The 13,306-nt window shown below is 34.1% G+C and overlaps 1 protein-coding gene and 2 non-coding genes across 4 annotated transcripts; 2 read left to right on the forward strand and 1 right to left on the reverse strand.

The window, feature by feature from the left end:
* Positions 1-548: 548 nt before the first annotated feature.
* LOC147292155 (delta-latroinsectotoxin-Lt1a protein) lies at positions 549-4,600 on the reverse strand. 2 transcript variants are annotated; one of them, XM_086238492.1, is made up of 4 exons: positions 4,255-4,585; positions 4,007-4,224; positions 2,796-2,981; positions 549-833 (listed from the first exon to the last, which is right to left on the reverse strand). In XM_086238492.1, the coding sequence occupies exons 1-4, from the start codon at positions 4,583-4,585 to the stop codon at positions 549-551; spliced, it is 1,020 nt and encodes a 339-aa protein (XP_086094618.1). The 2 variants fall into 2 exon arrangements, with proteins under 2 accessions (XP_086094618.1, XP_086094619.1); XM_086238493.1 differs by having other exon boundaries at positions 4,007-4,600.
* Positions 4,601-7,861: 3,261 nt separating this feature from the next.
* TRNAS-GCU (transfer RNA serine (anticodon GCU)) lies at positions 7,862-7,943 on the forward strand. Its single transcript has one exon. It is a non-coding gene; the product is annotated as a tRNA-Ser (tRNA).
* A 3,515-nt stretch (positions 7,944-11,458) lies between these two features.
* TRNAS-GCU (transfer RNA serine (anticodon GCU)) lies at positions 11,459-11,540 on the forward strand. The gene has a single exon. It is a non-coding gene; the product is annotated as a tRNA-Ser (tRNA).
* Positions 11,541-13,306: the final 1,766 nt, after the last annotated feature.

Below are 13,306 nucleotides of genomic sequence, written 5' to 3' on the forward strand. Positions count from 1 at the left end.
TTTAAATTTCATTATGATTACATTTATCCAAACAAGAGAATTTACAAATTCTAAAATTTTTAATCACGTCATTTTTAATTCCGTCATTTGTGAATTTCTTAGTAGTTTCAAATTACTTCATCCAAACGCACCATAAGTTTCTAAGTACAAAGAAATTTGAAAACACGTCTCAACACATGATAGGATTGGAAAGATCCAGGGTGTTACAACAGAACCGATTCCGCCCTGACATCTAACTATGACGACATAATTAATAAATGAACACAATAATCTTGATAAATACTGAAATGATAATCAAATGGTCAAATAAATTTTGGTTGTACTAAAAATTTTACGATATATATGATAAAATATCAATATAGATTTCTTACATTTTGGAAGACATACAGATTGAGTTTCAAACGTGCTGACTTGTGTAAAAGATACCCGGCTTAATTTGATTTAAAACAGGTATATCTTAGGGACCGGGATGAAAAAAAAAAAAAAAATTTCTCTTATAAAGTCTTAGGTTTCTTGTAATTAAGTGTGCATAAATAGACTAATTATTATTAAGACATTATACAGCTACTATTGTATGCCTGAGTTCGATGCTTTTTGTCATATGCCCTATCAAGGACTAACAAACATTCAGCTTGGTGATGAAATTTAGGCTTAATGAGGTTCCAAACAACTTGAAAACTTGATCTCAAGCTCAGGCGAACCATCAATGGCAAACCCCTCCCTGACTCTAACATGTCCTCCATGCTTCTTCCTGCACCATACATAGGCTTATTCCTTGTTCCCACAGATAACTTGAATTTTGTTGACCCTCTCTCTGCATATAGCTTTGGTCCCTGAAACATGAATAAATTGATGCACCATAAAACATGAACATAAATGTTATTATTACAATTGACAAAAAAATATATATATATGTTATTATTACAAATAATCCTTTTGGGTCAATATCACAAAAAATAACTATTTATAGGCAAAGAGCTATAAGTTGGTCGGGTTTGCCTATAACTTGACCCAACCTAAAGAAAAGAAAAGAAAAGTTGACCCCACCAGCCACCCTATAACTAAGACTACGTCACTTTGGATTGCTATATAATTATTATTCCAATGTAAATTCCAAATACTTTCAACCATATATGGAGCCAGAAATTTATTTTTGAAGTGGTCAAGAATTCAAAAATATTAAGTTGGAGATCCATTATATAATTTGTCCTAAATTTTTTTTCTAATATATGTATAGAGCTACATGTGGATTGGGGAGCTAGAGCCACCTTAGACCCACATTAGCTCTGCCTTGTTTTCAATAAAAGAAAATATATAAATTTTAAATACTATAACCTTAAATCCAAAACGCTCAACCATTAAACATCCAAATAACATTAATTGTTTAGACATAACTATAAGATCAGCACCATAAATATCAACAATTAATTCTAGGGCTGGGTTTGGTTCGGTAACCGAATAGAAACTCACAAACCATCCACTAACCGACCATCTGCACTATGGCTAGCTTCGGAACAGCCATCACTACCGACAAGGTCGATTTCGGTAGTTGTCGGTTGGTTTCTTTCCTTCCTTTTCCCCCCATGACTCTCTCTTCCCTCTCATTTCTCATTTTCTCTTTCTCTCTCCCAGATCTCTTCTCTCTGTTCTCTCTTCTCCCTCCGGTGACACCCTATCTCCTTAGTCCGGCGTGACGCCGGCGAGACCACCACAAAACTCTCCCTCTCTTCCTCCTCTCCCTCCCCATGACCTTCTCTTTTCTAGAAAGCCCACAGAAACCCGACAACCAGCCGAAGTCTGATCGTCAACTCATGCGTCGTCACAACTGCTCTCCACCACCAACCTCTTCCTTTTGTCAAGCTGGACTTCGATCATCCATTCGACCACCATAGATGGCGGATCAAAGCTCCAAAGCAGCGGTTGCTCCTTCTCCCTTTCTCTTTCTCTTCTCTCTCCCTGTGACTCTGTGATTTCTCCCAAAATCGGATTGGACAATCGAACCAGACCGAAACCAGAAAGGTCTGGTTTTGTTTTGTTTTCTATCATATTGTCCGATTCGGTTCAGTTTACCGCCACCACTAGCAACCCAAGATTGCTACCACCTCTGCATGCCCTCTAGTTTCTACAACCAGAGACCAAAAACCAAGATCGCAACAATGGTTTCTTCCACTGAAACCAGAAAGAAGAAGGGTGTCAGTATACCGACGGTTCAGCCAATCCATACCGCCACCGCCTACCGGAGTTTTCAGTTCGATTGGCCAACCGACACCAACTCTTCAGACAAGCGTCAAACGTACAACCTTTTTGCGATTCGGTTACAGTTGCAGTTGTTCAGCCATTCCGACCCAACCGGCCCTAGTTAATTCTAGAGTTTGCATTTATATATGTACCAATAAAACTTACTTATATTTAGCATTTGTTTGGACACTGCAAAGATTATGCATATCATGAACTTAACAAAACAATAAAATTCCTCGAATTTAACTAACATTTTTTAATAGAAAGGTCATGGGAGAAAAAAGAAGAGGAATGCTAGGGATACTACATTGTGTATTATCTCTCTAATAGTGGTGGGATAAGAAGTGGTCCACAATATGATGCCAAAATATGGTACCTTATTCAGCTCATTTTGAACAATTACTACAAAAATATATGGCTGCCCAGCAAAACTATAATGATGATGGTGATGATAAATTGCAGTTTGTCCCATATATATATATATATATAAATTCTTAAGAGCATTGAGGCACAAACTAAAAAGTGACTTATAGTACCCAATTGAGATTAATCCTTACCTGTGATAATGCAAATGATAGGCGGCCGAAGGACATTTCCATAATTGGAGGATGAATGTGAAGGCCATAGAGCTTGGACTTGTTGTCTATTATCAGATTTATGGAACAATTGCAGGTGAGGAACTTAGTTGTAACACCAGAACCATCCACTCCTTCCCCTAGCCCAAATTGCCCAATTCCTGCCATCTGCAATGTAAAAACACTAAAAAATCAAGTAGGAATTGAATAGAATCTATAGCTAGAATTAGTATTCTTCATCGCATTTGGTTGTATTGTCCTATACGTACACAGAAAAATTTTATCTATTATCCTATCAGACGGTCTAACATGTGATATATGTTTTGTTGATCAAGTCATTCTCATTTAGTCATTTATATATATGGTCTAAATTGACAATTTCCCATAATCTTCTTTTTCTTTTTCAGTTTGGGACACCTATCTGGAACCACAGTGCATGTGCCTTTTTAGGTGACTAGAGTATATAGATCGTGGTATACTGGGTTTGGGCTTTGAGTTTCATAATTGGGCCATAGGTTAAACACATCTTCCCCTAAAAGTTCTAGTAGCTTTTTTCTTAATAATTGAACTAATTAATATATCTGAAGCTGAAATTCAAGAAAAGATGAACATCTTTATGGCCGGGGTTCCGGTTCCAATTCCAATTCATAATTTATTAGTTTTACTATATCAAAAGAACAAAAGAAAATCATAACTTCCTAGAATATATTCCTTTGGACCAATAATCATATGTTGCTATATATACCACCCCACTAATCATATGTCATGTGTTTAATATTACATGTGATTGTTTAACTGTAGTTAAAAAATTACATGTGTTGATCATAATTAACCATGATGTTATATGTAGCATTACAAGCATAGCATATGATTCTTAAGTAATAATCGTGCTCACATGGTTGTTTCTTTAATTAAAGTGAGAGGAAAATACTATTCAAATTTTTGCCATAATGAAATTAAGATGCATGCGGTTGGACTCATCCATCAACTTCCGCACAATAAATATTGCAATATGTATATTGTAGCTAGCAAGCCAACCTTTACATTCGTCTCTAGCTAACTGATCGAGAGTTCAAGTGATATTGATATGAGAAAGGTGAGTAAAGATCTAGGTCCTACGTTAGAATATTGATGTAACGAAAAAAACAAAAACAAAACAAGTTTTTGAGAGATTGATGATCATGTGAAGCTACCTTAATAGAGACTTTGGGTGGAGGGGGCTTTGTAGCAATGTAAAACACAAGCAGTGCAATCCAAAAGCTCAGCATAGCCCTCCAACCTATTTGCAGACAAATCCATGCACACGAATCCGAATCACGATAAGAACAATACCTCTTCCACCACCCTGATCTTTTTTTCAACCCATAATAATATTCATCATCATCATCATCATCGTCGTCGTCGTCGTCGTCTTCATCACCATCAATATCATCATCATCACCACCGTCCACGATAATCAGACGGTTCTCAGCATTTTCGGTCGTACCTGTGCCGTGGCTTCCTGCGTCGTAGGAGATCTTTTTCTGGTGCAGGAACGAGTGGCTGGACCCTCGGGAGGAGGAGTAGTGCGAGAGAGTGAAGCGTGAGGCGGCTTCCAGCTGCAGAGTTGACGGGTTTGTTGGGTCGGGTCGGGCCGGGGAGTGGAATGCGGATTCGGGAATGGTGTTCCGGATATCGGCACTGTTGGCGTGGGAGATGGTGGATGGACTTTGCACGTAATATGCGCAGGGGTATGAATGGAATATCACTGCTTCTTGGTCTTCATGCTCCATTAATAATGAGTGAGAGACAGAGAGGGAGGGAGAGAGAGAGCTAGAGAGAGAGAGAGAGAGAGAGAGAGAGAGAGAGAGAGAGAGATAATTTCTAGCTCTGGTCCTCTGACATGGGAATGGGGTTTTTGGAGGGGTTTTAAACTCGATAGCGAAGAGTTGCTTTATGGGGTCCAGGTGGCTTGGCTTTTGGCTAAGAGGGTTATGAGCTTAAGACTTTCATATTAAAATTCAAAATGTTTAATTCTTATACACCCTAAAACGGCATAGTTTTGTATATAAGTATCACATCAGTACTGAAAAGATCATAAATTAATGATCATATTGCTCAGGCTATGAGCCAAAGAATGCTTTGCTTAGTAGGAAAGATTGAAAAGAATAATATTCAGCTCCATACATGAATAGTAATCAAAAAAAGTTCTTATACATTACAAAATTGTATAAATTAATGACATCACAATAATTCACCTTTTATGTTCTATCGATTCAAGACCCTTTTACTTCCTTGCACCACACAACAAAATGGTCATAAATGATTACACCATGCCACTCAATAACCATCTGAATGATTTATTTTCTCATACAAATAACTTCAACTTTCCCTTTTTTCTTCTGGACAATGGGGCCAGCGGTCCAAACAAGGCACAGAATAAAAATGAAGCATCATTATGAGCCTAACGAGTAGCAATGCCCAGGTCATCTTGAGAAAGTAAGGCGCATTTAGCTCAAATATATGGAGAATATAGAGAGCAATTTTGTTCACCTCCTTTAACTCAGATGTATACTTATTTTTCATTTAAAATATTGTCATGTATTTAAAAAATTAATCATGAGTTAATATATTATATTTAATTATTTTTAATATTATAATGATGAGAGAGAAAAATAATTTGACAGCTCTTTTCTACTTTTACCCTTATCTTTTATTACTCAACTTTTTTTCACTTTTTTATTACCTATTAATTTCTCTTTTCTCTTTTATTTAATTATTTTTAATAATTTTTGAAATAAATTAAATAAAAGAGAAGAGAGAAGTTAATTATTTCTAATAATATATATTGTGGCGATGATGTTACTGGAAACAGCACTAGGAACAATTGATATATATTATAGATATATGAAAATAGAAAAGCCCACTGATATTTGGTGGATGCATATGAAAATCGAAAAGCAATTATACTTTAAGACCATAATCATTAATCATTGGGTTTGGCATTCAATCAAAGGAACAACAAAACTCTTTCAAATCTTCCAAGCTTTTCCAATCGATATATATTTAGAAAAGAGAAGAGAGAAATTTATTTAGAAATAATTAAATAAAAGAGAAGAGAGAAGTTAATGGGTAATAAAAAAGTGAAAAAAAGTTGAGTAATAAAAGATAAGGGTAAAAGTAGAAAAGAGCTGTCAAATTATTTTTCTTTCTCATCATTATAATATTAAAAATAATTAAATATAATATATTAACTCATGGTTAGTTTTTTAAACACATGACAGCATTTTAGATGGGAGATGAGCATACACCTGAGTTAAAGGGGGTGAGCAAAACTACTCTCGAGAAGATATGCATAATTTCTAGCTTATACTTTTTGTTTGGGAAACTTTAGAGAAAATAAATAAATAAATAAAGATGTCAAGTTCTAGAGACTACAAAAATTACAAACTAATGCATTCAACTAGAAAAATTAAGAAATATACCATATAAGTTAGTCAAACAAGAAAATTTAGAAATCATGCATGTACTTTAAATGTCTCTCTTTCTCTAGCTCTCTCTCTTTTAATATCTCATCCTTTCTTAAATATTTTGATACTTTCAATTTCCTTATGTATCCAAATGCAATTCAACCTCAAGTCCTCAACCAAGTCAGTTTTCTCATTTTGGAATGAAAAATATTTTCATGTTTAAAACATAAAAATTAAATAACTCTACTGATTTATTCTTTTTTGTTCTAAACCCTGAACACTAGTCATTTTTTAAAGCACTACTGTGAGTCTGTGACTACATAATTAATTAAGAAGTTTGTGGTAAATGATGAAAAAGCAAAAAAGTAGAGAGATCGATGACAATACATAATTATTAGTTATGAAGTCCAATCCGAGAATTACGGGAGAGCCTCTTCTATTATCAATAGTCCGGTCCCTAGCTATATGCTAATATGCTATACTATTTTTTTACTTTACACCGAATTGTCTCTCTTTTTACGTCTCCGGAATTATAGCAAAGTAAGCACGCTTTAGCATTCCTTTCCCTTCCCACTTTTCATTTTATTCTTCATCTTTGCTTTAATTTTTTTTTTTGTAACAGAAGATATCATGAGCTAGTTTTCACGCACCAAACTAATCCTTTGACGGAAAGGTACGGATTTCAAATGTAAAATCCAAATAATTTGTCTTTATATGTGTCGATATTTCATTTTTTGTGAAATAATTAGTTTTGGAACGTGTTATGTATGAATCAATAAACTATTGACACTTTATTTGATATTCAAATTTGAGATATAAATTTAAAATTCCAAAAAATATTTATAAACCTTGCGTAATATTAATTCATTATCCAACTCTCTTCACCTAGTAGTTTAAGTAGTTTAAGTTTAAGAATGAAGATTCAATATACTCCCTTTTCGATTCGTTGGTATTTGTAATTTATGCATGGATGCTTCAGTTAGTTAATTTAGTCTACATACAATGCACCACATGAGAGAGAGAGCAATAAATGGAGGTTAAATTGAATATTGCTTTCTTTTAAAGGGAGACGATGATGGATTGAAATAGAAGGTTTGGGCATGTATGGTAGTCATGATGATTAATGGTCGAATAAAAGTGAGATCGATAACATTGAAATATATTAATAATATATCCAATGTGAGATGGATGGAGTAGCTTTTGCTTTAGCACCAACTACCAAGACATTATGAATTGCACTCCCTCACCCTCACACCCTCACTATCATCATCATCATCACTTGCTCAGAAACCAGATCTCACATATATATAGGAATAGGGTAGTCCTCTAGAAGTTGAAACTCCTCATCTTCTATCGGTCAAAGCATAAATAAGCAACTCCTCTAGAGTTGTTTGTATAATTAATTTGTTGATGTCTAGGTCTTAGCAAAAAGTTTATTGGCTTGGTTCTATACTAATATCTAAATGAAGCGACAGATATGGGCAACATGCATAAGACAGAACAATATTTATAAGGCCTCATTCACACTTGTAGCTTCGCAATGTCAAAGCCCAACGTTCTTTTATACAAATAAATAATAAGCTAATTAACCAGCACAGCGTCGCTTTGGCCGAGTGGTTAAGGCGTGTGCCTGCTAAGTACATGGGGTTTCCCCGCGAGAGTTCGAATCTCTCAGGCGACGTTTCAATTTTTAATCTTAACTTCACATTTTCTGCAATCAAATAGTAAGAACATAGCCATTACTCATTAAGTCAAATACACACAAAAAAATTAATTAAATAAACAAATGTCTCTCGTATAGAATAGTAGACTAGGCTTCGATATGTTTTTCCTAAAATAAAAAATGTTACCATATTTGATCTGGTATTTTGATTGACAGTAATTTGGCAATGGAAAACTTTTCCCCAGAAAATTTTAAATAATAATTACTCGTTTCTTATTGTATATGTTAACTTGATATACTTTTACTTTTTTTATTTCTATTTTCTAACACTTTAAACTTGCTATTTGCCCAACCTAATATCAAAGCTCTCTTGTTTCAAGCAAGACTATGTTTTTTTTTTTTTGGCCAAAAGCAAAGCCATACTATGTTTGATAAAGGAAAAAACAATACTATGTTTGATAAAGGAAAAAAGCAATACTATGTTTAAAACCTCCAACTCTTATTTCTAATGTATTTGCACTTAATTATTTCCACTAGAGGTGGGACTGCACCTACTGTCTTCATATATCATTTGTCTCTTCACTTACAGCAGATGAGGCTGCAAATAAAAAGAAAAAGAATTTTAGCTTGATATATATTATAATCTCACTTTTCTGTCAAATTTTCCACAACAACCCTCTCAATCTCATCTCGTATATTTCTCTTGTTATTGTATTATTTATGGACCTCAACATGAATTCTTAATTCTGAATTTTGTGATTTTTTTAATTAAATAAATGTTTTTTTTTTATCTAAATTATGATTCTAAAAACAAACATAAAATTTAGGGTTTTTTAAGTCCAAAACGAAAAAGCCCATGATCGAACGACCTACCTGCAAAAACACTACTCGGCAATTGTCACGGTGCAACAGTAATTATTTGAATTGCATAAAACACCCATGTTATACTATTACTAATTGTCATTGTGAGATAGTGACAATAATTGCCACTGTGCGACAGTGGCAATTTGCCCAATTCAAAAAAATAAAACACTCCGAGCGCTTGGCACCAAAAACACGGAAGAAAATATAATGTGAGCTTTATTTGTACAAAGTAAACCTATTTATCATTGCAAATTTTTTAAGTGAGTTTGTTTATCATTAAAGACTGTAAAATGAAGTTTAGAGTAATTTATTTTAAAATGTAAAGAATAAAGTTCACCATTATTAAATGAAAAAAAATTAAAAAACTAACACACTCTGTAGATATTTTAAGGATAGGTACTAAACAGTCAATTAAGGACAAATTAATATTTTTCTTTTAATGCTCATGAGTAACTAGGGGTGGTAGCGGTTCGGTAACCGAACCGGAATGGCTCAACTAATCACCAACTAACCACCGGCGGTATGGCCAGCTTTGCCACCGACATCGATACCGACAAGGTCGGTATCAGTCAATATCAGTTCGGCGCGGCCAGATGCAGTGGCTGAGACTCACCCTCTTCTCTCTGCAACTCCAACTCCAGCACCTCCAGTCATAGTCGCCGGTCTGCTACAACTCCAACTCTGCAAGTCTAACCACTCAGACTCACCACCGTGCGCGACTCACCACCGTCGCACCACTCCCTGGAGCTTCCTAGTTTCCAAGCCTGAGCTCATTGTAAAAAGAAGAAGAAGAAGAAGACAAGGGTTCAGTCGATATCAGGTGGCCGACGGTTTGGAATTTCCCAACCGCCACCGACAAAGGTCGGTATGTCGGTCAGTGACGTCGGTTGGTTCAATGTTCTGCCACCTCGATTATTTGCGATTTATTTACAGTCAGTATATCGATCAATGGTGGTTTGTCGGAAGATATTCCTAGCCCTACCCATGACATCCTTGTTTCAAGATTCTTTTTGTACAGGATGCCTTTTATTATTATTAATGACTAGTGGCCTTTTCTTCATTGAGTGCGTTCTTTTACTGTCGGAAATGTTGATGACTAAGCCTCCATTAATTATTGCTGAAGTTTGAATACTTTATGTGGTGGTGCATGTCAAATCTTGTTCTGCTATGTTTAATCCTTTTGTTCAAGTTTCTCTCATGTTCTTCGGTCAAATTATGAGTTAATTACACTTATATTCCCTGAGGTTTATCGTCTTTTCACATATACCCCCTGGAGTTTCAATAATTACACATACACCCCCTGAGGTTTCAAAACTATTGCATATAACCCCCTACAAGAGAAAAAAATAAATAAACAAAAAAGAAAATATTTGTATTGAGGTTGAACCTTACACTTTGAGTAATCTTATTAGGTCATTTTATCCCTTAGTATGCCTTTTTGCATAATTTTTCATCATTTTTTATCTCACTATAGGGGGTTATATGCAACAGTTTTGAAACCTCAGGGGGTGTATGTGTAATTATTGAAACCTCAGGGGGTGTATGTGAAAAGACGATAAACTTCAGGGGGTGTAAGTGTAATTAACTCATCAAATTATCTTGTTCTGCTATGTTTTTCCCTTTTTTTTTATTGTCTTTTTATATTGGGTTAAATTTATAATTTCAAAAATTCAAAGGAAGGGTTGCATAGTAAGAGAAAATGAGGTGTGCATGGAGAGCATCACTCTAAATAAATTGAAAAATTAATTCTTACATGGTTTTGTGAGATGGGGATGGAGGAGTTCCTCCATCTGGAGATGGAGCCAAGCATTTTCCAGTAGAAAATTATTGATGCTGTGCACCAATGTTTTAGAGAATGTTAGGGTTACTATTATTTTATATTGTTAGGATTATTTTTGGTATTTAGCATTATTAGGGTTTTTCTATATAAAGCCTTCGTTTTAGCATCCTAATTTTTAGTACACTAATGGGTAGGTTTTTTTTTTCTTTCATTCAACAACTATCGTTTATGAGATTTAAACACACAAAGGAGAGACAACACACAAAGGAGGGACTGGATGTCACTAAACCAAATGATCATTTGTGCTGCAAATAAGTAGTTAAAATATATATATATATATAAAAGATGATTCACTACCACTCAAAAGATTTCAATTCTTTCAGCTGATCTTTCACTTGCAAATTGGATAAATCTGCAAAAGTAATGTCGATCACTGCCTAGGCCTGTCGGCACAATAAGAGAATGAGGGAGCTAATTTGCTTGGGACACCTGATCACAATGATCTTTTAACGATAAAAAAGATAAATAATTAAAAATATGAGGAATTTTAGGAGCACTAACTCTTGTCCCGATTATTTTAATATCTGAATTGAATTATACTAGAGTTAAATGGTGTTACGGTCACACACAATAATTTCTCATATTTGTGATCTTGATATATCCAATTCTCTTTCTCGAATAAAAGATGTATTTGGCGATAAAATATAAAAAAATAGTTTGTACAATTTTTTAAGCTCTTGATTATATATAACTGAAGTGACCACATGCGTAGGACACACAATATTATAACGGCCTTGGCTGGCAATAAAGCGCTTGTGTTTCTTCTGTGGCAATGACAAAGGCCATCATTGTTAATATAAAGAGTATAGGCATGAACGAGTAGCACAACGTCGCTTTGGCCGAGTGGTTAAGGCGTGTGCCTGCTAAGTACATGGGGTCTCCCCGCGAGAGTTCGAATCTCTCAGGCGACGTAAGTGTTTTTAAAAAAATTCTATTTTTGCTTGAAGATTTTACATTTTTGGCAATAAAGTAATATGTGAGCATTTTTTTATATCGACAAAATGCCTCTTTTATGGTACAAAATAGAAGAAATTCTTGTATATAATCATAATACTACGTATTATCATTTCACTTAAAATTTATACACGTATTATAATTGAAGAGGATTGGTAACACCACTTCAACATATCACGTAGTATATGGTCACTTATAATAATTTTTCCTACAATAGAATAGTAGCCTATAGATGCCATTTAGGCAAGGCTTAATTATCGATTTACCACCCAAAATTGTAACTCATTCCCACTTTACCACCTGAAAGTTTTTTTGTCCCAGATTACCACCTGTAACTTATATCTGTGTCCCATTTTACCTTGTTCCGTCAACAATTCCGTTAATGTTGACGATCTGGCCGTTAATGCTAACGTGGCGCGCTAGATGTGCGCCACGTGTCACATCTTTTTTTTATTTTTCGCATTTTTTTATTTTTATAAACTTTGAAAATTAATTAAAAATAGCTCCGAACTCAGAAAAATACACGAAAAATTCCTACGGACTCGTCTTGACTAGCACTAATTTACTATAAGGTTAAATTACCAATTTGCCCTCTAAAAATTTCCAAAAAAATTAGAAAGTCCAAATTTATTTCTAAAAAATTAAAATAAATTTTCTTCTATTAAATAAATTCTATAATTTTCATAAACTCTTGGACAAATTCTCAAAAATATTTTTGAAAAATTACCAAAAGCCTGTTTTAGAGAATTATTTTGAGACTTTACAGAAATTATAGAATTTTTCTAGAATTTATTTTATAGGGAATTTTATTTTCCTCTAAGACCGAGAGGTCTTTTGGGTAGCAAGTGTTCACGAGAAATGTATTGTTAGTTTTTAGAAGACTAACGGTGCAGACCTCATATTTTTTGGAGTTCGGGAGATTATTCTATGAATTTCCAAAGAATTTAGAGTATTTTAATTTTCTAGAAATAAATTTAGACTTTCCAAATTTTTTGGAAATTTTTAGAGGGAAAATTGGCATTTTGACCCCATAGTAAATTAGTACTAGTGAAGACAAGTCAGTAGGAATTTTTCGTGTATTTTTTTAAGCTCAGAGCTATTTTTAATTAATTTTCAAAGTTTATAAAAATAGAAAAATCAAAAAATACAAAAAAAGATGTGACACGTGGCGCACATCCAGCGCGCCACGTCAGCATTAACGGAATTGTTGACGGAATAAGGTAAAATGGGACACGAGTGTAAGTTACAGGTGGTAATCTGGGACAAAAAAACTTTCAGGTGGTAAAGTGGGAATGAGTTACAGTTTTGGGTGGTAAATCGATAATTAAGCCTTTAGGCAATATATGGAAAACTTGTTTCCGAAAATTGATGCTCATTGTAATTAAATTACTTAATACGCAAAATTGAGGTATGACTGTATGAGCTTCCATTGAGCTTAATTATTTTAGCGATTTCTTGTAAAACTCATTTTGTATTGTAGTTAATGGTCAAGACAGTCGATTTTAATTTTTCATTCAAGAATTTTATATACAAAAGATTGGACAAATTGAAAATCATTAACTATTTGACTCAATGGTGATATTTTTGTGTTTTTTGAAATAATTGTCTTAATGATTTCCGTTTTGTCTAATTTTTTGTGAAAATGATTTTCAAATTGTGACCTAAAAAGTAAATGCTTTTTATTTTGCCAGGAAAAAGTAACAAATTATAATAGTATAATTAT

This window comes from Dryas octopetala, chromosome 3 (genome assembly GCF_963921425.1).
Source record: "Dryas octopetala chromosome 3, drDryOcto1.1, whole genome shotgun sequence".
Taxonomy (NCBI): Eukaryota; Viridiplantae; Streptophyta; class Magnoliopsida; order Rosales; family Rosaceae; genus Dryas; species Dryas octopetala.

Excerpts from the sequence above, each read along its gene's own strand:
- LOC147292155 (XM_086238493.1), bottom strand. The coding sequence starts at position 4,585 with ATGGAGCATGAAGACCAAGAAGCAGTGATATTCCATTCATACCCCTGC. Across the intron at positions 2,982-4,006 it reads CACCCAAAGTCTCTATTAAG|ATGGCAGGAATTGGGCAATT; the intron begins GTAGCTTCACAT and ends TTTACATTGCAG. Across the intron at positions 834-2,795 it reads TATCATTTGCATTATCACAG|GGACCAAAGCTATATGCAGA; the intron begins GTAAGGATTAAT and ends TTCATGTTTCAG.